Genomic DNA, 24,554 nt, shown 5'->3' with positions numbered 1-24,554 from the left:
TCTGGAGATCAAAGGTCATCCAAGCGTGTATGTGTGTGTGTAGAGGAGATTAGGGTGACCAGATCACTTAGTTTAACAGTCAGGGGTTTCTGCTTGGAAAATGGTTGGTGACCGCAGCACTAAGGTGTGTGCTGGTGTGGGAATGCTGAGTTCTCCCCACCTAAATGCCGCCACCAGCATTGCTGGTTAGTTGATCAAGGTCTTCCACACAAGTTGAACAGAGAGTGCACAAATGGATTGGGACCAAAGTGATGAAGCCACTGGTCCCAGCCTTTTCCTGCCTGAGGGTAACAGAATTGAGCAGAAAATGTACAGTGGATGTGACATTTCATACCCTGTCCTCCTCTTTGATCTTTCTTTCCTTTCTGAGAGGTCAAGTGACATCAGACTGAAGAAACACCGCTCACAAGCTGAGGGCTCCCTGACCACATCTGCTGCTAGTTTTGCTGGGAGAGCAGGCCAGGAGAACAAAAGCGCTCCTTGCAAGTCCACGGTCAGGGGACCTGAGAGCAGGTCCCTGTGAGGCTTCAGACTCAGAGCAGTAGAAATGTTCCAAGAATTTACTGTCAGTTTGGATGCATTTTTAAACCATCTTAACCATGAAAGGCTTGAAAACAAAATTATGTTTGTCATTTGACTGACAATGCTTTCTTCCTGCCTTTTAAATTCACCAAAACTCTCCTAAAACATTAATCTGGGTAAACACAAATGTTAAAGCAACTTCAGAAATGTAAGCGACCTAGAAAAGGAGTTCTTTGCTCAGCTCTAGCTGCAATAATAACACATTGAAGGCTGTGAAATAGTTAGGTACTACAGTAATGGGACTCGTGTAAGTTCTGTTTCACAGGCTGCAGCTGTTTCACTGCTCTTTAGCACTGCTGAAGATGTAACAAGCAGGACAATCTCAGCTCCTTTCCAGATCCCAGGAGAAGCTGACAGAGATGGCAATTAGCAAAAACATCTTTTGCACATGTAAACTGAATGGATTAAATGGAAATGGACTGAAGAACAAGTAGGCAGGAGAAATGTCCAACATCACAACTTCCAGCAAGTACTTCTGAGGCTTCAATGCCTAAGCAGACAGAAAATCAGCATCTTCCAAGGGTGGTGTGCATGTGCAGGGGAAATGTCTTTTTAGCTGTGCAGGAAAAAAAAAAAAAAAAAAAAAAAAAAACTATTGTCCCACACTGCTCTCTGCTGAGAGCAAAGGGGTTACTCTAGGTATACACCAATGTGCTCAAGTTATGCACAGTTTGGAGCTAAAAGGAATGAATTAATCAAACATAATATTCCTGAGGACATGCTGAGGGGATGTACTTCACCGTCGTCACTACACTGTTTTAGAGTGGCACAAGGGTCTTGTGATGGAGTGCCGGTGTGTCAGTTCCATCATGTTAAATCACGGCCAGTTTTGAGTTGCAGGTTGTTTGCTCACCTTCCATGTCATTAGAGTCTTGGTCTGGAGGCAAAACTCATCATAACTATGAGGTTAGGAGGGTCTAACCCTGTGTATTTCTTATTGGAGATGGACAGTAGATTCTCTGCTGGGATAAATCAGTGAACTTCACTGGTTGCAAAGATGCTAGGTGGCCATACAGCCACAGCTATGTGCACTACATCCCTTCCTATCACTTCACTGATGCTGGCTCCCCATGCGCTAGCACGTTTAATTTACACCTTAGGTATCAAAAATCCCTTTTCTCTCCAGGTAACTTTGCCACTGAAAGCTGATTTTCCCAGCTAAGACCCAGATCCTCCAGTAACATTAAACACAGCGAGCTTGTCCACTTTCCATGTGTTGCCACATGCGCTGTAGCTCCAAGGGACACTTTTCTCTTGAGGCAGCCTGGATTTTAGGCATTCACATTGCAATAATTTGCCTGGCTCCTGCTCTGAGCCTCATCACTACCAGTAAAGAGCGCCTTGGCACCGGCTGTTAAATGTCAGCGCGCTCATCAGCATAGTTTCTCCCCATGAGAAGTAGCACGGCCTCCCCAATGCCTGGCTCAGGAGGGCAGCGCAGGATGGGAATTACGCCCAAGAGGCTATGCATGAGGACACGCTGGTCTGGGAGAAAAATGTGGAGGTACAGGGGTTTGAGCTCTGCTGTGCCTGTTGCCTTTGGGGTGTGAGGATAGGTTGCACCTATTTTATCTGCTAGCATGCATGTTGCCAATGGAACATGCTCATCTGCTTTCCCCGTCCCTTTGATCTGCAGCCCTTGCGCCCACCGTGTCCAGGCACAAGAAGGGCAATGTATGAAGCACTGGGTACCAACTGTCCAATAATCTATTTGAAGAGGTCTCTGGTTTAAAAGCGACCCTTTAAGTGACTGTGAATGAGTAACCCATCCTGCCACCACAAGAGCCAAAGAAACAAACTGTGAGTGGCTCAGGGGATGCTCAGGAGCTGTGGACCTTGGCCCCTGATGCACGTGCAGATCCATGCTGCCTTCATGGGAGACAGATGGGCTGAAAGGGCCTGCCTGAGCATGACAAATTTCCCACTGTCCGTAGCCCATGATCTATCACTAGGGCTTTCATTTGGGCCCATATAGAGGATGGAAGTTGTGTATGCCTCAGCTGAGTTTCATTCAAAGCAAGCAGGAAGCAGCACAGCTCTAAGAGAGGACATTCAACCAGAAGATCTGAGCTCTGCCACAGCTTGGCTTCTTGCTGGTGACCGTGGATAATTCACTCCCTTGTTTTTTCTCCTTTCTCATCTGTAAATGACAAGTGTCAATTTTGAAAACAGGCAATAATTCATTACTGTAATTGGGAGCCTTTCCCTTAGGGTTGTTACTGCCCTCTTGGCTGGTTGTTCAGTAGGTAAGACATGTTGATCAGAAAGCAGAGAACTGAGGTTCACTGATGTGCCTGCTTTGCTGCCTGCACTTCCATCCACATCACCAAGAAAGACTATATTCATACTTGCATAATTCACCTTAGAAAGATCTAGGCTCTTACTGGGTCAGGCTTAGGTCCTCCCTGGAAGGCACCAGGCTCTGCTGGAAGGGGAATTTTGCCCCCAGCTCTCCATCAGAGACAAGCAAAGACACTTTTGCCAGATTTACTGTCACACCAATATTGTGCATGGGCATTAAACCACCTTGAGAGTCAGCTGTGGCCTAAAGCACAGGGCATCTTAGGAAGATTAATACGCGCCTTCCAAAGGGTCATTATTGTAATTGAATCAAAGTATTTGCAAAGCATTGGAAAGGGCCTTGACAAGTTTGAAAATCATTGCATGCCGTGCTACCTCCCAGCACCCTTAATGGAGCCTTCCAGCCTTGCTGTGTCAGTTATTTTTCTTTCTGCAGCTTCTGACGGAGAGTTAAAGTGAATTCCAATAAATCCACTGGTCAGGGTGAAGACGATCTGTCCTTTCACCACTGAGCATTCATCCTCAGTGTCTCGGGGAGGGCAGCTTTACCTACCAGCTTCCAGGAGAGTCCATCTCCACCTCTCCATGGGTCTCAGTGCCCCTAGAGCTCCTGCCCTGGCAGCGATCAGTCGTGTCACCCGGAGCCCATGTAGTACTAGTCCTCATTGAAAGGCCTTGAATTCTCATTGTGGCACTTGCTACTGCTGATGCCACAGCCGGGACACGATGGGCAGAGCTGACAGGCCGTGAGCTCATCTCACGTGGATGGCAAATTCGATCACAAAGCTCACGCATTTAGAAAATCAATTGGCAGTAATAAATAATAACATTTAGTTGTGCTATTTATTGTCACTTAAATGGAGCTCCTCATTCCTAGATTTCAAGGTATTTGAAAGAGCTGTCTGACGTTACTGTGGTAGACTTGGGGGAAACTGAGGCACAAGGGTTACACTGATTTGCCCAGATAGAGAGTTTGTCTTTAGGTGAAGGCTGTATCCCAAATCAAGTCTTATTTTTTCACTGTTGTATTTTAGCAGAACATTTTAGCTTATGCTCCTAATGTGGTGCACAAGCTGCGTGAAAAAGAAAACAAACCTCTTTTTTTCCTCTTTAGCTGCAAGCTTTCCCCATCCTTGTTTACAGTGTGCCAGTTCTCCTCAGCGTTGGCCCTCTGTGACAGTCACTCCCACCCACCTTTATGCAATGAGATGGACACCCAAACCTGCTCTGCACCCTGACCGTTCCCTGTGGCTGTCACTAAAGCAAGAGCTCTGCAAGGCAGCAGGGAATAGCAGGGGCAATATTGCCTTCTGTTAAGATCCCCACCATGGGGTAATCTATTAACTGACCTCTGATATAAGTGTTGTTGCCCTTTTGTGGCTGATTACAAAACAGATAAGAGACCCACTAGAAATACCAATTCAGGATGGTTTCCTTTAGCCCAGCCAGTGAAGATAAAAAGCAACTCCTAACTTGGCTGTCATAACATTTTAAGAGAAACGGAGTCTTCAATATTTAAGCAGTCTAAAATTATGATCGTGATGCTTGTTATTGTGTTTCTGGCTTGCATCCCTGTGCAGTTCATGGATTCAGTGGACATTGAAGCCATTTTGAGAAGCTCATCTGAACTTGTCTCGGTCTCACAAGGAAGCTGAGCAAAAAAGCCTGGCGGGGACCTGTCCTTTGCTTTCATCTGAGACCTAGAGGATATGACTTCTCTGCGCACCATCCAGTGCTGAAGGCAGCGAGGGTCTGCGCTTCTGACCACACTGGCCCCAAGACACTTGTAGTCATGTCACACCTGCCCCATGTCACACACTGACTGTTCTGCAGCCTTCAGCTTCCAGCAAAGCCAAACAGTTCTGTGAAGGCGACAGACCTGATCTTCTCCTGTTGGTGCTAGGATCTGCAGGCTGAGACAGTACCGTTTGGGAAGTCCTGCTCTGGATCCAGATGGGCTTCTTTGCACTCACAGAGGGAGAAGAAAATCAATCAAGCAAAAATGTGCGTGGAGATACTGCTCTTGAGTTTCACAAGGACGGTTTACACAAGGAAGGCATCAGGCTCCCCTGATACCACAGCTGTTTGTCTCTCCTTCGTACACCTGAGCCTGCCCAAAAGTTGCATCAAAGCTGCATCCTCCTGGCTACTGAGTCATCGGAGTTAGAGTACACTGGGGATGGGCTTCAAGTTTCTCCAGCGCCCTTTTCTTCCACACTGAAAAGCCTGGAGCTGTGAATCAGAGCTCTCCGCCAACAGACAGCTGCCTGCACTGTTATTACATTCCCAGCACATACAAGGTACCGTGCAGACGACAGACACTGAGCGAAACGCAGTTGCAATGCACCAGAGAACAGGCTGGGGGGCCCCTCTCCCTGCTCCACACAACCCACAAAGACGGGTTGCAACTGGACTGCCGCGTGTCCCACCAGACACCCTCAGCAGGCCTGGCACATCCGTGGCAGGAGCTACAGAAGGGCATGTGGCTGCTACACTTGTCCTCTCCCCTCTGCAAAGGGAAAACAAGAAAAGGGCATCGTGGCCTCAGAGCAAGCAGCTGTAAAGGAGGGGAGCGTGCAGGGACATGGGCAAAATATGCAATCGCAATCTGGCACGCACAGCCTGCTATGCAGAGACTTGGATGCGTACCCGCCCGCATGTTCACACACACACTCCTGCTCTCACGGGCATTTAAACATGCATCATGCCCGTGGTGCTTGCACACGTGCTCTTATACCTAGAGACACACCGGCATAAGCAAACACTGGCTGGAGTTAACTTCCTGATCTGTGTCTTTACGTATATGTGTGCACGCACATATGTATTTGTATTGTCCACAAGAAAACATGTATATGCCAATACTGCCTTGCATTTGCAGATACCCACATACATGCACATTTGCACACAAAAACACACTTGCATGTGTCCACATCCACATGCATGTACCAGCCTTCACTTGTTCCTATACAGTCACACAATCATTATGTATTCTTGCACACATTTTGCACCCATACCTCCATAAAAATACACAAGCACACATACACATGTGCATACAAGCCATCCTGAGTGCCATGGCGCTCTGGCTCACACACTCCATGCTGGGTCAAGCCCGGGAATTGCCCTGCTGAACCCCAAACCCTTCCCATCAGGGGAACGTCCACCATGCCTCAATGTGTCAGCTTCTACCAGTTCTGAAATGAGACTTAATTTATTCCATCCTTCTTGTTAGCTGGTCACGCAGCTCACAGCCACACGACCTGTAAACATGGCAAAACTTAATGGGCTCCATTGACTCAACTGGAGAGGAGACACTTGCATGCTGGAGGCTTCCCCCGCTCCTCAGAAAAAAATGCCTTTTCCCCCATCCCCAGTCTGAGCAGGACAGGCTCAGCTGAGAAAGAAGAGCAGGATTTGACCTCAGTGCCTCATCCCTTCCTCATGCCTCGTGGTGGTGCTGGAGATGGAGAGCGGCGAGCTCAGCCCCACCAGGCTCCACTGGTGATTGCAGTGGGCAGCTGAGGAAGGTGTCTCAGGGGGGCCAGCAGGATTGGGAATGAGGAGGAGGGGGAGATGTCTTTGACCGATGATTTGGAGGGAAGCAAGAGAGAGGCCGGAGCGTTTGATTTAGAGCTTTGGAAACCTCTTTCCTCTCCCCCTTCCCGTCTGTCGAGAGCCATTAAAGCATGCTCCGCTGGCAGGCAGCAGAAGCCCTGTATCACGCTGCTCGGCCTCTCCTACGTCCTGTGCTGTGAAAGGCAGTGGAGAATAAGCCAGCTTCTGCTTTTTGGCCGTTCCCGGTCCCGCAGACAACGCTGACTGCGGGGCAGTAGCTAAGTGAGGGCCGAAGAGCGGCGTGTCTCCTCTCGGACGGGGCTGAGCACAGCCTCGAGCTCTGACAGCACCGCGTGCTGGCTGCTCTGCGCTAACAGGGACCCGAACTGTGTCTCTCCCGCAGCACCTGGCAGTCCACGTGACAAGGTGTTTCCAGCACAAAGTGGTTTCGGGATAAGGTAAAATAGCCCGATAAAATAGCTCTATGGAAGCAGTTAGTTTGGTGTTTGCAGCAGCCCTGGTGACAAGCTCAGTGCGAGCTCACCTACCCAGGAACGTACAGGGAAAAGCTAAATCCTCAGAAACCAGAGGGATGACCTGGTTTCGCTGCGTTAACCCCACCGTGGCTACGCTCACTCGGGGTTAAAAGAGGTCTCCAGGGGCTGGAATTCAGTCTGCCTGGGCACGCTTTGAAAGTGAAGTCAGCTAGACTGAATTAGGGGTACTTTCAGCTAGACTTAACGCAGTGGAAGTAATTCGCGTAGGCATCAATTCAGATTAATCTCCCTGCGTGCCGCTGTGTGCACAGGCTTGGCAAGCACAGTGCTGCCTCTGTTGTCTGCCATCCCCACAACCCCTCCGCAGGAGCATCCGGGAGAGGCAGCAATTCGCGGCCGGAGCTAAAAAAAAAAAAAAAAAAGAAGGTGTTTGGTATGGGCAGTGGCGCAGGAATAGGTGTCCTGGCAAACCCCAACGCAGGCACCCTGCACAGGACCACACAGAGGACATGCCCCCGGCTATGCTGCTCCCTGCACAGGACCACACGGAGGACATGCCCCCGGCTATGCTGCTCCCTGCACAGGACCACACGAAGGACATGTCCCCGGCTATGCTGCTCCCGTGCAGCCAGCAAGAGCGCTGCAGTGGAAGAAGAGGCTGTCACTGAGCTCACACCCCCCGTATATAATACGCTATGCACACGTGCAAGGAGGAGAGAAGTGCACTGATTTCTTACAGGGCCTTGGTGCTGTAACAGACCTCTCCATCTCTGTCAGGAGAACTTGTCCATTCTTATCAGAATGGCCAAAACCATGTTACCTTTTGATCTACGGCTCTGGCAACAACAGTAATGCACTAATTGATGTACAAAAGCAAAGGGAAGCAGTTTCCTAACTTTAGAAAAAAATTATTTCCAAAGGAGAACATTGCCAGATGAATCAAACTGATGTGATGAGCAGAAAATCTTTATGGGGTGCTCTAGATTGTAGACGTGACCCCTCCTCCATGACACAGTAACCGCCAGGACTGGGACTACATTAAAGCCCTAGAAAGCAGGAATTTTTTTCCTCAGTGCCTTTCCCCCAAATATCAGGTTTTCTACAAGTAGAGTGAAGCCCCTGCAGTGTATGTGGTGTCCTTCTCCTCAAGCTGCCTTGCCACATGCATTAGCGCGTGACTTTCCCTTAATCACGTAAGACACACAGTCAGGAATTTGGACAGCTGGGGACTGTGTAGATTACAAACTGGTGTCCCACCCTGCAAATAGGAATTTCAGACAAAATACTTGCCCCTGCAGGACTCAGGAGAACTACAGGAACATAAATTGCTCCGAAAAGGCCAGTTACTCTAAGGGAAAATGCTGGTATCTGACAGCCCTTTGGGCATCTGACTTTTGGGGCTACTCCCACTTATTCAAAAAAAAAAAAAAAAAACAACAAAAAAAAACTCCCCCCCCCAAAAAAAACAAAAAAACCCAACAACCCTTACTACAACAGGCAGAGCTCTCCCTGTGCAGTGTAATTCTGCATGGTCACCTTCAATCCTGTTAACCATCCTCTGCAAAGACCAAAATACAGCCTACACCTTAGGCAGTTCATTTCCAAAAAGAAACAGGACAGCACTCAGTGTCTGTGAGCTATATTTTAGGATCATATAAGTTTCCAGATGGGAAAAGATTGATGATCTACTTTTTGTTTGGCAGCATTGTAAAACACCAGGCTGTGCAATCGTGAACCCTCAAGGGAGATTTCTTCCTGACCTCCGCTGTAGATCACGTCCAGCCCAGATCCATGGGGCGGTGGTATAGCCTCGCCCTGCTAGCTGCGGTGCTCTTCATCTTCTCTACGTCTAACCTTGCTACACCTTCGCAAACAGAGAGGTCTGCATTTCCAAAGTTAGACGGGTTAAAGGCTTTAATTACTGGAACAGATGATCTTTCCCAAGGGAAGGTAAGAGTGTCCTTGAATTAAAACCATACACTCCTGAGGCACTTTCTCTTCGAAAAGCAGAAAGCGCTTTATGCAAATATTTGTGAAGCCTTGGAAGGCCTCTAAAGAGCAGTTATTATAATGCCTAGCTATGATTATTCCCATCTTGGAGGAAGAGAAGCAAAGAAAAGTGGATGGCTGGAGTCCACCAGCTTCTCTTGGAGCAGGCAGCCGCTCATTCCCTGTGGGATGAAGGGTCACAGGGAACTCAGACCTGCCAAATCCAACTCTCTCCAAGTACAGGACGGTAATTCACATTTGCATAACACTGTGCTCTCTCATGCACCACAAGCCAAAATACCAGACCCAGCTGGCTGCCCTGGTTTCCAATGGGGCTCCAAACTGCTGTCATAGGCAGGGAACACCAGAAGGGAGAAAGGCTGAGCATTAGGCTGGGCTGCTGGGTTTATCTGCAGCAGTGGATGGTCACAGCCTAGTCTCATGGTCTCTCCACAAACACTGATAGCTTGCAACTGTTTCTTTTTATCTCCCAACCTGATACAGTCACCATTGTTTGACTCAGTCCCACACTTAAAGGAAAAAAAGAAAAAGAAAAAAAAAAGACAGCAAAAAAAATTTTAGAGGAAAAGCAAGCTTGGAGGGCTGCGTACCCACATGTATTGGCCTTGAGAAGTGGAAAATCTGCTCTATAACACTATGCAGTGCCAACTTGCCTGCCGCACATTTTCTGCTGTAACCATGAAGACACGCTGCCACTACTAACAAACTTTGGCCCATGGGAAGCAAAGGGTTGACTGTCCCCCCATCCACTTGCCAGGTAGATGCTAGAGCAAGATAGTTGAGAAATATGTCCGGTGATATGCAAAAATGATGGTAAGATGACAAAGGTAAGATGCACTGCGTCCTCTCAACTCCCACCGTCCTGTCCCAGAAGGAGAAAGGGGAAGCCGGAGACCAGATTTCACCTAGATATTAACTTCAGCAGGGCTGCTAAGCAGCTCATAATTACTCCAGATGAATACTCTTGGAGGAGAGCCAGAGAATCCCAAATCATTCTTTGACTTCAACTTTCAATTTACTCAGCTGGTGCTAAGCTCGTTAATCATACTTGCAGCACCAAACACAACAGAAATTAATCCCTGATCTTCTCCCCTCTTATTTGATGTTGTGAGGGGTTAGGGGCAAGAGAGGGCAGGAAGAGAAAAGAGATGGAGAGATGCCACCCACAGATCTAGCAGTTACTCAAACGGGCTGGGATTAATAAATCAAAAATCCATTATTAATAGTACAAGCTTAAATATCTATCTAAATGCAAATGAATGAACACCAGGGGTTTCTTCTCCTCCCCCTTTTCTTTTTTTACTTTTTTTTTTTTTTTTGGGTAAGTGCTCCATTTAACAACTCCATCTTGGAGGAAGCACATGCCCACATGATAATTGTCAGTTCTAATTGCAATTTTACAGTTCAACCCTTCATGGCCCATGGATTTTAAGTGGCCTTTAAAGGGGCTGTGACGTGTTTTGGACGGGATTGAAAGCTCAGGTGGCACCCGTGACAGGCAGGAGCTCTTGTTTTAGGATTTTATTTATTTATGTATTTTGAGTTCCCTGCCTTTGTACATGTTCAGTCACACAGAAGGCAAAGGGGATAAATCCAGATGCTGGTACACCATGAGTGAAGAGGAAGAGAGAGAAATTTTAACAAACCCCAGGCAAAGCCATGAAACTAATCCCTGCCAGAAGGGGATGAGTCTCTATCTACCTTTGATGACAGATGTCCAACACTGACAGCTCCCATCCAGCACTGCGACACATCAGGCCTTCCCTCTCCATCTCTTACAGGATCAGCTAAAGCAGACTGGGACTGATAAAGCAGACTGAGTCTCTCTTGCTTGAGAGCTAAGCCTGCTCCCATCTGAGGACTCCTCAAAATCCACTGTCACTCTGATGTGCTTGAAGGCAGGGTACAGAACTGTACCTCCTTGCAGTTGCATCTCCTGTCTTCTCACCCCACAAAATGCTTCCCAGCCATTTCCCAAGACATCTGACCTCCTGAGTGTGCTGAGTGCTGAAGCATTACCAAAAAAAAAAGCAAAAAACCTGACCCTCCCAATTTAGGTCCTTAGAGAAATGAAGGATAATGCCCAAGAGAAGCCAGAAACACATCGAGGTAAAGGGTGGTCCAAGTTCTGCTTGGGTCCTACGAGCTCTCACTAAGATGCAGTAAGCATCTGATGCAGAAAAGTAAAGGCATGTAGCACAACTGTAGAGGAGCTGGCCTCAGATATAGCTTGGATGCCTAAGATCCACAACTCTAGATGGACAGCTAGAGACACAGGAAAGGTCCTTCTGGCCAGCCAGCATTGGAGCCAGAGCATAGAGAACCTGCAAAAGAGCAAGCTTAGGAGAAGCAGTGTCTTCTGAGCAAACAACACCATGGCAGACTGGCCTGGGTTGTGCGAGGAACAAAGCAAGATGAGAAACAGGCAGGGAAGTGAAGCCACAAAGCAATCAAACTGGTCACACAAGGAACCTATAGCAGAACTGGGAAGTGAGATGTCCTCAATTTCACCTACTTGTACAACCATCTTATGAGACTGATCAGTGGGGTAACCTCTAATTTAAAAAAGGTGGCAGAAAGAAGGAAAAGATAAGTACAAAGAGGAGACCCCCCCACACACATGACCAAAGCGGGAATGAAACTTGCAGTTTTGTGGCTGAGATCATGATTTCCAGCATGTACTAGGCAGCAGGCCTCAGATCATACTCAGACTCTCATCTACTTACCAGTGGATGTGCTTTGCTGCAAGAGGCAGCAACACACAGTGTCAGCTGCCCAGAGACAAGAGCCCACAGCAAACTACAGTGAACGGTCACAGCTGAGTGAGATTCAGCACCACATGCTGATTTTGGAGTTTCCTCTTCCTTTGGCATAATTCCTATACTTAATTAGAAATGTCACTAAATCCTTGAGATCAGAGGAGAAAGATGAGGCTGATTTTGGTACAGGGCACTCACCTTATCGGCAAACACGTAACTCTGAAACTACAATTATCAGAAAGCAGACATGCAACCTAAAAATCCATGCTCCAAACAGAAAATGATTTTCCAAAACTGTGATCCAAAACCCTGGATAACTCCAGGATTCAGTTCAAGTCCAAGACGGGCATTCAGGCCTTGAGAACAGGGTTTGCATAGCTAGTCTTTCATTAGACTTTCCCAGGAGGTGGCAATGATAGCAAATCAGCTTTAAACTGTCGTGCAAACAACTTTGCAGCTCCTGTTGCCAGAGCTCACAGAATCAGATCTAGCCTTGGAACATCCCCTAGCAAAATCTACTGACACTGTCATTTTGGAGATTTGAACTGTTTTAGATTGCAAATATTTTTAGTTGAAAACACGTGTATGCATGTGCACACATCCTGACACACACAGAAAGACTCGTAGCAGCGATACTTGTGCAACTGATCTGTTGGAGTTTTGGAAACCGTCCTTGACAACCAAACTGCAATGCCAGTGCCAAAAAATTTCCTGCTCAACTCTTAGCTATGAGCCCATCTTTTGATGCCATGGAGTGGCAAGGATTAAAGAGTGAAAGCGTTCCTAGCACCTCTTGTTCCTTGAGAGGCAGTAGGCCATAGAACAAGCTGTCAAGCCTTGAGAGCAAATATACGGAGCAGCTGGACCTCCCAGGACAAGTCAGGAGTGATGATGCTGCACTGGTTTCATAAAGGTTCACCCGAGTCCTGCTGTGAGAGATCAGCAGAGCACACAAGTGGCAGGTACTGCTTCTCCATCCCAAACATCTTCTAACTCTGGAGCAGTTTCAATATGACCCAAAGGGATCAGTTCTGCCATTGGGTATAATATAGGTGTGGTTTTACAGACAGAGCATCTCCCTGGGTTCTTCATCTTTAGTCTGAATCTTCGCATACATGCCAGATTAATCACAGCCCCAAAAGAACAGTAAGCTGCCTGAAAATATGTTACCCACCTATGTGTGCTTATACTATCTAATGGAGCAAAAAAAGAAAAGAATAGAATCATTTCTCAGATGCTGCAGATAATAATAATAAATAATGATAATGAATGCAGCCATATGTGCCAAATGCATGAGGTCCTATGGAGAGAAATTGACTGTAAGCAGAAAAGGAATAAGGTTGGTCCTCAAACTGAGATGCAAAAGTCAGCGAAGTGAAAACACCATTAAATCAAACATTTCAGATCCTTGTCAGGTTCACTCAGGATTTAAGACCACACTTTCAGAATGTACTTTATTTTTTTAAGATGAAGACTTTCTGACAGTTACTTTCTGTATGGGATTTTTGACCCTGATTCTTTGTGGTAACTTTGGATTTCTTTTTTGCCTGCTAGCCACAGTTACATCACTCTAAAAGCCTCACAAACCATCAACAATAGCAGGAATCCTCATGGAAATCATTTTACTACATTACAGCAGCACAACTTCTACTTCACCACTGCAGGCCATATTTGCAACAGTGGCCTCTGATTTTGCATTATACATCTTATGGTGCACTATTTGGGATGAGCGTTGAAGGGACCCAAGCACCCCTGCTTCAAGCTTAATTCAGGGACACCAGCAAGTGGCTCCAAATTTCTTGGGCCTCTGTTCAAGTGTTTTTCATGTTGGAAAGTCAAAAAAAAATGGAGGAGTCAAAATGAGAGGCCACTTTTCCAAAATGTGGGCCAGGGTCTAAAGTGTCAAAGGAAAATGCAAATATCCGTCCTTATAAACAAAAACACACACAAACAGCCCTACAAGGACACTGAGAGATAATTCCTGGGTGCAGTTATATGATGCTCCCAGCACACAGGGCCGCCTACACTGACCACATCTGATTGCAGATCTTTTAAATATAAGACCCAATTTAACTGGTGCCAAAGGACAGCAAAATAGGAAGTGGTGCACCCATGCTGGTGAAGGAAGGATCAATCCTTACCACGGCAAAGGGCTTTGCCAGCAACGAAGGTAGATGCGAAAAAATATGGAGAGAGCAAACAGCTGATAGACTGATATGTTGCTGCTAAACTTGCAGCAGCTTCACCCAAGGAACAGCCTGAACCAAATGGGCTTACTTGAGAGTAAACTAAAACGCACACAACTCACCTGTCAGCTTGGTCCCACAGGATGCAGGTCTGGTTGGTGGTTCCCTGTCAGGAGAAAAGAAAGGAAAAAAAAATGAAGCAAATCAGTGCTGTGCTGTTGGTGGGGTATTTGAAGCAATTAGAATGAAATAGGCAGGTCCTGTAGAACTGCTTCCACTACTCTAGATAGACAGTCACAGATCTTGGCTCTTGGACCAGCTTCTTTTGCCCATGGCTTGAAAGGCAAGAGTAAAATGGGCCTTGCTTTCTTCTTCATCAGCACAAGAACTATGCAAGGATCTGACTCCACATCTATCCTTTCTCTACCTACTGATGTTCTTCTTCCTTCCTTCTCTCACACAAAATCCTTTTGCTGCTCCCTTCTGGAAAGTGGATTAAATACAGTGCATGTTTTTTTGTGGTGTACAGTTCTCAGGAAAGCCACAAGAATGTGTTTGGGTGTATTTAAAGCTCCCTGAAGGAGGCTTACTGTTGACGCCAGCTGGAGCTGTCTTAACCAGAACACTTTGGAAAAGCCTTCCCAGAAAGTCCAAAGCAAAGACATGATGGATCTAACACACATATTCCGGAGTCTCAGGAGAATGTGTGAACTCTACAGCAAAAACTGGCCTTGGAGAATGTATACGACCATCATATATAACTGCTTGGGAACAAGCAGGTGCTCTTGGAGACCTTCAACTGCCTTTTAAAGCACTGATTACAACAATAATATCATTCATGTCTTCTACAGTATTAGAGGACTACGAAGAACATTGCAAACATTAATTTCACAAACATTGCAAACAACCTTTCCCAGCCCTCTTTCCTTTATCCAAGAAGATCATTATTATAGCCTGTTTTCTAATGAGTGAGAGTAATTAAGACACTATTCTCTGCCCCCAGGCTTGTCCCACAGTGAAAACACGTGAATCTGGGACAAGAACGTTCATGTTCCCTGCGCAGGCAGTGGTATCACCCACAGCCCACCCTCCTCAGCCCTGCGTTGGCAATACCTGAGGAAGGGCAGAACAGAGCAGGCAGGTTTGCAAGGAAGAACCGCACGCTGCATCCTGGGCAGGGAGCAACAACAGGACACCGACACCAGACCAAGCCTAGGCAGGCAGGTCAGTGCCTCACCATCCTGGCTTAAGGGAGATTGAAGGGTCCTGCAGTGACTCAGACAGCTCAGGAGCCTGGCAGAACTGCATCTGTCCTTGCACCTACTCATTACTCTCACACAGAAAGAAACAGAGCTACAGGGTGGTGCGATTTTCCAGGATACTTACGTTGTACAGATGGGAGAATTCAATCTCCAAGGGGGTGAGGAGAGACCGAGGAAATGGCTTCACAGTCACGGAGATGACTTTGGAGTTCAGAACAGTGCTGTTCCTATGAAGGAGAGGGGAAAGAGAAGCTTTAAAGGGGATTGAGGGAGCTTTGCAGAGCGGCAAATCCCACCCGGTTAATCACTGAGGTACACACTGCAGAAAAGTTGGCCCCATTACTTTAAAGCATTATCGAAGACACATGCTGCTGATGGACCCCTTCCTCTGCCAGGAGGCCAAACCACTCATATGTGGATGTCTAAGCATCAGTGCCCAGACAAATACTCTAATAATGCTGGCAGCCCTAAGAGGCTTGGCTGTCCGGAAGAGTAACAAGGGAGGAGATATCTCCCAGATCTGTGCTCTTTGCTCCCTGAAAAAAAACCAAACTCTTTCTAGGCACTTCTCTGGATACTGTGTGTCTACATTCACAAGGGGTGTTGGTATTCATGCAGCAGGCAAAGGCTTGAGTGACTAAATACAGAGAAGGTCCCTATGACCAGTGGTTGAAAACGTTACCCTTCAAAATTTACAATTAAGGAATCGATAATAGAGTGGGAACCCAGCAAAGGGCACTAAGGGGCAAGGGAAACCTCTCCCCATCCAGATCCTCATCGGGTTTACAGGCAACACCTTTTCCTTTTCTTTCCGGGTCTTACCTTCCTTGTACAAAAGGATTACCTGGCGGAGATTTGAGCTTGCTTAATAACAAAAGGGTTAGAAAAACTTTGCAATTGCTTGTGGATGCCCAACCGAGTGCTCAGAAAGCCATGATTCCACCAAGAGCAATGGGAACAACACTGTTTTAGCAGGATAAAGAACACCCCAAACACATTTGATTAAAAAATAAATTAAAAAAAAAAGTGGGAAAGAAGCAGTGAAGCACAAAAATCAATCTAAAAAGAATGAGTAAAAGGGGAAGTCAATGGGAGTAAACATCAGCTCTAAACTTTCAAATGTAGGCAACTGTAGATAGGCAGTTGGTTTCCTGACAGATCTCCAGAGGCGGCTGTTGATAGGTAAACACCAGCACTTGGTTTCATTGGTAGCTTGGTCTTTCTAAAGGTCAGTTCTTGGTTCAGCACTGTTCAGTATTTGTGTGAACAACCTAGATGACACAGAAAAATTCCTTTTAAAGGCTGTGGACCCCACGAGGGTTGGTGCAGTGAACAAAGGCAGAAGCAGCACTTAATTCTTCAGTGTGACAGTTCTTACGCACCGAAGTTGCTCCTCTGCAGGTAGCGAAGGCTGCTGAACAGGGACACTGGCAGATACCCCAGTGCATCCAAGAGCTGAGAGATGCATTTGAGAATGACAAATGGAAGGTCTGCATGAAGGACTACAGGGTGTGCTCTAGGAAGCAGTGACCCAAAATATACCTAAAGAGAATGATTTCAGCACAAAGCACTCTGACAGAAAGGACAGAAGCAATTCGGGCTATCTGGAAATAAAGAGATGAAGTGGCTCTTTTCTCTCTGTACCCCTCCTTGTAAGGCTGCCCCTGCAATACCAGCTTCAGCTCTACTTTAAGTGGGGAAATAGCAGAGAGAGTTCAAAGGAGAGACACAAAATTGATGCAGGTGCTGGAAAACCAGCAATAAGATGTCTGTTGCAAGGCATGTCTGACAATTCCTTGCATGCAGAGAAGGCATCTGATAGCGGGGGATTTTTCAGTCGCCCACACAAAAGCCCAGTGCCTGGAAGTGAAAGTCAGACAAATTGAGCCTTAAAATAAGACACAGTCTCCTAGCAGAAAAGGTAATTAAGCATCTGAGCAGCTTGCTGGGGGAGGTGAGGGGCTGAGCATCACGGGGAATCTTTTAGGAACAAGGTGAGTTATCTTTCATACAAGCAGGCTGCAATCCAGCTTCTGCAAAGGAATCAGAGCCCACCAAGCTCTGTCCAGAGCAGACAGGAGGTCAGCTAAGCTCAAAGTGCTCCTGCGTGGCCACAAAGAGCATGCAAACAGCTGTAAACATGCTGGTTCCTACATGGAGCCGTCAGCTCTCTGATTGCTGCACACATACTCCCATCTGCTGCAGCAACACCTAGCTAGGGCCAAGGCACCACTCACCTCTCAGGCTTGAGAGATCAGGCATCTTATATGCCCCATCTCAACTGGCACAGCAGCTGAGATCCATGGGTTTTGCTGAATCCAGAGGAACGGGGGCAGTGTGTGGCTGAGATAAGGGATCGTTGCTCAAGGAGGTAGTTTGGGACAGTTAGGAGCAGCTCAGCTGGTGCTGTTTACCGAGCTGAATCTGCAGTGACTGTGGTTTCTAAAGCAAAATCACTCCGCACTGTAACCCATGTGGTTAAACCAGGATCTGGACCTTATTGCTCATGAGTAACCAGGAGTAGCTGCTCCCCTCCGAGGTTAGAAAGACTTTTATCCCGCAGGAAGGTGCTACACAACTGCATGACTATTTATAGACATTCCACTTTTTTAAACTAAGTCCATTTGGACAGCCATGAATTAAGAGATACTGCTCTGCTGCTTCTTTTATTTTTTATTTATCCCCCCCACCCCCTTCATCACCCCACAGGTGATTCAGGGCTGTGGATTTTTTTTTAAAGAGGGACTGTCCTTTAATTAAGGGATGTTTTAAATCAAGTCTCCTGTGGGGATGCTGTTCAGAGGCTGTGGCTGCTGCAGCTGCTGGTTATCGGAGCTCATTCAGCGCTTGGCCAGAGAAAGCTGAAATACCGTTGGATCATTTGAGCCAATGATGTTTATGGCCCTTCTGATCTAATTCCCAGTGCTGTAATGGAAGATATTACAAAATACAGTTGGCTGCCTTGCTAATTCCTCTTTGCACTCACTTGGAGCTCTTTTGCCATTGCCAGTGCTAAATCTGTAGGTATTTAAATGATTATCAGTGAGGAGAGATGCCCTGGTGTTTATGGTAAATGGGCTCAGGCTAATCAGTGCAGAACAGATTTAGAAGGTGCCTTAGGATGCTTAATTTACTGCCTCAGTACCAGTCCCAGGGAGGAAAAAAAAAAAGAGCAAGAGAGAGAAAAATGGAGAGAAGAAAAGGGACCGCTGAACACAAAAGCTTGGGCGCCTGCGGCGGTTTGCAGCGGCCTGGACCGCGGCGGACGTGTGCAGCCGAGCGTGCCGCTCCAGCCCGTTGTCTGCGGTGATGCTCTCCAATGCCTCGACGCGGTGGCAGCTCAGGGACAGCGGGACCTGCAGCGCCCCATCCGTCGAGCCCCCCAAATCCCTTGTGGCTGCTTGGGGGGAAGCTTGAGGACCTATTTTCTGAGGGCAAGGGGCAATGGAGAGCAGGGCAACCAGTGGGGAGGGATGTGTGGCAGCAGCGCCCAGGGCCGGGTGCACGGTGCTGCACGGGGATGGAGAAAGCCTTCATGGCCTTCCAGCTGGCAATGTCTGCAGCGTGTGAGCCTGGTGCCTTGTGAAGGCACGAGCATCAGCTAGTTTGGGGCAAAGCATTTGCCATACTGAGTCAAACCCTAACTCTTTGCATGGGGAAGGGGCCCGGTGACCTTAGCTATTTCCCTTGGAGAACCAGGGCTCTACAGCCAGAGGGATCTTAGGTGGGAAAGGCTGGTGATCTCCCCCAGTTTCTCCACTCCACAGTTGGCCCCTCTTACCTCTGAAGGGAGAGGATGTTGCCCACGTTGCGGTACAGTACAGTCCCCACCACGAAGACGGAGGAATCATCTGTCACTGCAGGGCACCAGAGGAAAGGGAAGAAGACAACAGTGCTGAGACAGTGAGGATGTTTGCACTGGGTGCTGCCCCCAAATGACCCCTTCCTCCCCCAAAAATACACAAGGAGAACACACAGAGCATGGCATAGAAAGGACAGGTCTGGAAGGGGTGATTCTGGCCACAGCTGGGTTCAGACCACTTTTTCCTGCTCCCTTTGCTCGGTGCCAGGGAGAAACATTTCCTCCATGGCACCAAGTTGACACTCAGATGCAGGATTAGACCTAGCATGGGAGTCCATGCTGGGGCATGGCCAATGCTGATGCCACCACGACAGGATGTGCTGCCTGCTGTCACTCCATTGGGTCTCCATTGGTCTCAGGCTGTGGTGACTGTGCTGCTCTCAGCACCTGTCCCCGGAGAGAGCTCAGCACCCATTTATCTGCCCTCATGCAAGCCTTGTGCTTCCCTATTGACCCGCCTGGCGCTCTCCTCTTCAGAAATCCAGCTAATCCTTCTGACAGGGCCACAGCAGGCAAATCTACAGGGTGGGAAGGTCTCTTCCACCCACCCAGAGGCATCTGGACCCGTCCACAGCTATTGAGCCATCAGAGCGAAGAGCTGTGCTTGGGCTGACAAGGGCAGCTGAGAAAGGAAGGTTTCCCCCGGCGCCGGGGCTGACCCACGACTCCACGTGCTGCCCTCACCACGGTGGCCTGCTGTTGGCACCACCAGGTGCAAGGGCTATATGATAGGGCCACAGTCCTCACCAGGGCTCCCTGACACGGTTCCAGCAGACCCTAATGCTATATGATGCTGCATGTTTGGAGCAGAAGCACTGGGAGACTGCGGGCACCGTGGTCCCAGATGAGCCTCTGAATCATTTACGTGACCTCTGGGCAAGTCACTTGACCTCCTCTTCTGCCTCACACACCCCAGACACAAAGAAAAAGAACTTCCTTGAGGGAACAAAAAAAAAAAAAAAAAAAAAAAAAAAAAAGCAGAGGCAACAGATTCAGCCAAATATCCCCCTCTTCAGGGGGATGAAAAATGAGTCACATCATGCAGAATGGAGCAGAGGACGTCTGGGGAAGCATCTTGCTGTGGAGCTTTCAGATACCTAATACTGAAGTTGAATTTAGAGTGTGTGTGGCCCCTCACCACAGGGCAGACACAGATCAGCATGCCTTTCTTCCATTTTTGAGATTTTTACCTCCTTGTCAAATTGAGCTAAAGTAAGATAGCAGGAATAAACTGTTATTGGGAGAGACTGACAGATGGTTAGGCTTACACAGCAATTGCATAAGCCTTGCTTTCTTAGGAAAGCCTCACAGTCTTTTGGTCTTTCTTGTGAATCCTTATGCAAACAAGGATCCTGCTGCCTTCAAAGGCGGTTTTCCTCCTTTGGGCATTGACAAAAACATTGCGTGCTCCTATGAGATCATGAGCAAGCAAATCCCTAAGCTCCACAGCCTTATCGCAGTATTTCCCAAAGCAGGATCCTACCTGTAACAGAGCTGGAGGTTTTTTTCTTCTGGTCTAGGACAGATTTTCAATAACGTGGCTGCCCTTCAGTCCTAGTATACTATAGTGAACTACTCTGATGTGTTACCCAGCTGGAAGAGCGTTGCATTTTGATCATGTAGTGTCTCCCCAGCAATGTTCACCATCAGCATTTGCACAGCCTGCAGCCCAAGGGGCGTGCCAGCCAACTATATAAATCACTGCTGGCCTCCTGAAATCAGCCGTGCAAAGTTAACACCCAGCAGTGAGGAGTCTGTCCTCGGTCTCACCAAAGTGCTTGTCCCCATTGCTTTGCTTAGGACAACTGATCCTATTCTCTGCAGCCAAGGTAAGGTGAGGATAAAAAATAAATAAATAAATAAATAACAGTTGAGGTGCTATTATTCAAGGGAGCAATCCATCAAAAAAGACCACTAGCACAGGATGCTGAAGAAGGCAGAGGCTGTGCAGCTCTTGGTTAACAGAATGCCAAGGAGAGGCAAAGACTGATGAGAAGTTAGTTCTTCAGAGCAGATGTCACCTTTTGTTTGCACAGTGCCTGCCACTCTGGGGCCTTACAGCAGCTCTGTGTAATGATACTTGTAATGGAAATCTGGAAAAATAGCCTTGCGGGGAGGTAAATGAGGCCTCCTAGGGCAGCACAGAGGCCCAGAGCAGGATCCACTCTTCCTATATATAATGCCATAAGTTTGCCCAACAGTTCATTAAAGGTTTTCAAAGGTAAATGCTTCACAACTGCCTCAAGCAATCTGTGAATGCTCCACAACCTCCCCAAGCAATTTGTAATACCTCTCCCTACATGCCCTAACTTCTTCCAAGATGATAATGCTGTCCTCAAGGTGCAACAAAACACAGTGCTGGACTTGTCCCGGCTCTGCCAGTGACTCACTGTTTGCCCTTGGGGGAGACACTTAACTGTTGTTGGCTGCAGATTCCCCAAGTAGAAATGATGGCTGTGTTGTTTCCCTCCCCAGCAGGGAAATCTGTGACAAGAGGTCATGGCATGGCAAGAGGAGGCCGAAGGACTTCCAACAGCAACAGCTTAGGGGCACCTGCCTCAGTACCAGCAAAGGACAGCACAGTTTGATGCAGCAAGAGCCAGCAGCCTGCTCTCTCAGCCTGCTGCTATTTCCTACTGATAAGCTCGGTTTAGAGTTTCACTTTTTTTTTTGAAAACCCTGGGCTCAATGCTGAGATTTCCTGCCAGGGAGATGAGCACCTTGAGTGTGTTGGTTTCCGCTGCTGGCATCTGAGAAAATGCTTAGCACCACAAGGTCCTGGATCGGGTGAGCACCCCTTCCAGAAAGACGACTACACCAAATGCCTGGCAGGCACAGCAGCAGGGAGCATCTTTTCCTGGGTGCTCCAGGAGGGCAGCCTGGAGCCCTGCAAGTTTCTACACTCAGAACAGCCGGGCCCAACGCTTCTGCTTCCACACGACACACATGGCTTGTGCCCAGCTATGTCCTGCTGTGAAGCCAATGACCTGAGTGATAAATGCCCCCCATGTGTACTTTATGCCTGAGGGCAGAAAATTGCACATGACAGGCATAAAAAAGCACTCTAGCAGAGCTCGCCCATCCAGGAACCTCCAGCGCATTGGTTTCTCAGCCTGACATGCTGACCCCCAGCTGCTCAACCTTAGATGGCCCTTCCAGAGCTGGATCCAGTCCTCAAGGACAAATCACCCCCATCTTCCACCCCTGTGTGTTTGCACCTGCTTTCCTTGTTCTGGTTAACCGTGCCTATAAGGCACCAGCAAAGACAATTACCTCTCTCTTACCTTAATGGAAATCCAGCATATTCAGAAAGGCATAAGAGAGACATTCTAGCACCCCGTATGCCCTGCAGAAGACTTTAAACTCAGCCCAGTACCCACATGCACCAAGGACAGAGTGTCCCAACACTCTGGATTTCACTTTTTTTCACTTCATCCCAGGTTCAGAAACCTTGGAAGAAGCAGTCATCAACGCAATGTTGCTCTGGGCTTTTGTACAGGCTCCTGCTCTTTTCCAAATATACTGCTGCTTTAGGGGAAGACCTACATCGAGATCCAGAAACTGAGCCTGTCCCTGAGTTTTTGCAGAGACTTCAGATTTGACTGTCGGTCGGGCCATATCTAAAGGCTTTATTTTCACTCAGTAATGCTGTTGGCAACAAAGCTTTTGTGAGCAAATCCAGCTCAGCTTGAAGGAACATATGGATGTCAGCCAAGCGGAGGGAAACTCTCTTAGAAAGTGAAGAAGACTTCCTTTGGAATGTTCTAGCTGTGCTGCCTACCTGCCAGCCCCGAAGAGAGGATGCTCTTGGAAACTGTGACCTTGTCCTCCGAGTTCTTGGCCCAGTCCACCATGCCCCTCCAACCTTTCATGGGGAAGGTGATGTCAGTTGCTGCGTGAGCAGGCAGTTTGTGAATGCTGAGGACTAGAAGGAAGCGAAAAAAGGAAACCAATAAATAAGACCAGTCTCAATACATTCACAGACTAGAAAACCCACAGAAGACAGTGGGAAATTAGATAGTAACCAGTGAGGTAGGATCTCGATAGCTATGAGAGTGCTACTATCTACAGGTAATGTCCAGGCATGAAGGAAAATGATACTAACTGTTATACCTTGTGGTCTTGTTCATTGAAAACGACCTGCCTTCACTAAACCTGGCAGAAGAGAGATGTGTCTACTCCAGTGTGCTGTCTCCCCGAATGGCTAGTTTCATCTGCTTAGAGAGGGAGTGTAAGAGGACAGAGCAAGATTTCTCTTGATCTGTCCTCTCAGCTTCCAGCAATCAGCAGGACTTCTCCAGCTAGTGGTTGCATCCAGACCATCAACTTTAATAGCCACCAGTGGACTTCTCCTTTGTGCATTTTCCTAATCCCATCATGAACCCATCTGTACTTTCTGGCTTCTGCAATATCCTCTGGCAACAAGTTCCACGCTGTGATTGTGCATACAGCATAAATCAAACACTGCCTGCTGTTTGCTTGCTGCCTGATCATTTCATTGGTTGCTGTGTAGCTCTTGTGTATTAAAAAAATAAAAATAAAATAAAAGGTAGCAAGTAATTCTTCCCAGTTCATCATATCTTCTCCATTTGTGGTTCTACAGATGCCTCTCATACCTCTCCCTGAATATTTCTCCTCCAAGCTGAAGTTCTATTTTTTTTGGAGGAAAGCCACCCCATATTTATGGCCATCCTCCTTGTCCTTTCCCAGATTTTTTAATATTTTGCTATTTTCTGTCTCCCCTCTTTCCCTCTCCAGAGCTCATGTCATACATATTACACAGTAATTACAGATTTCGAGAGTCTCTACCCAACATGGGGAGTGAAATCAGCTCACCGAGGTTGTCCGTCACTTGGTAAGAATCCCGGAAATCTTTCATGCGAAAGCCAATGACATCAATGAAATCCTCCACAAGCCTGAACAACTCCTTGGCATTTGGCCCTGTCTGCAGAGAGAGGGAGAATACTTAGTAGCACAGATACTAAACAGCACAGCATGAGTTTCTCTGAAGGCAAAGGTTACCATCCTCACACACATATTGGAAGCATATGCTAGATATAGTAGGGTATTATGGAGCTGTGAAGAATAAGGACTGAGAAATCCTAAAAGGAGGTCTAGAAAAATTAAAAGCAAAAGGTAGGAGATAATAGTATGAGATTCAGACTGAGAAAAGTGAGGGTAGAGGGCAATATCTCTCAACAAATCTGCAGAGGAACTCCTTGTAGCAGGTGACCTATCTACCTCTGTTACCAACCACCCTGTCCAGAGCAGACAAGCTACTGCTGATATTCATTACTGTCCCTTTCCTACCATTAATGCAACAAGAGAAACACAATAGGACAGACCCTTAGCATCCATGATTTAATATAGCTTCACTGTCTTTTCAGGTCCATTGACTGGAGTATTTGGCCTAGAATAGCTGCCAACAAGCCAATGGCATTTACAATTGCACATCCAGAGGCATCATGTCAGCAAAAGAGGTGTTTAGTGTTGAAACTCTGATCTGTGTCAAATTTTGAGATCTTTTCTCAAGCCTTAGACTT

General features: G+C 47.4%; 1 protein-coding gene across 1 annotated transcript in view; it reads right to left on the bottom strand.

Moving 5' to 3' along the window:
* The window catches only part of ADGRB1 (adhesion G protein-coupled receptor B1), a 202,776-nt gene that overhangs the window by 103,289 nt on the left and 74,933 nt on the right, over positions 1 to 24,554 (bottom strand). Inside the window, exons 12-16 of the mRNA XM_062570701.1 lie at positions 23,848 to 23,956; positions 22,793 to 22,936; positions 18,931 to 19,006; positions 15,274 to 15,376; positions 14,010 to 14,053 (exon numbers count right to left, since the gene is read on the bottom strand). Coding sequence (XP_062426685.1) covers positions 14,010 to 14,053; positions 15,274 to 15,376; positions 18,931 to 19,006; positions 22,793 to 22,936; positions 23,848 to 23,956 — 476 coding nt within the window. The remainder of the gene's footprint in view (positions 1 to 14,009; positions 14,054 to 15,273; positions 15,377 to 18,930; positions 19,007 to 22,792; positions 22,937 to 23,847; positions 23,957 to 24,554) is intronic.

This window comes from Rhea pennata, chromosome 2, assembly GCF_028389875.1.
Source record: "Rhea pennata isolate bPtePen1 chromosome 2, bPtePen1.pri, whole genome shotgun sequence".
NCBI classification, from domain to species: Eukaryota; Metazoa; Chordata; class Aves; order Rheiformes; family Rheidae; genus Rhea; species Rhea pennata.
The sequence above is the reverse complement of the archived record's forward strand: the minus strand, read 5'-3'. Positions and strand labels throughout refer to the sequence as shown.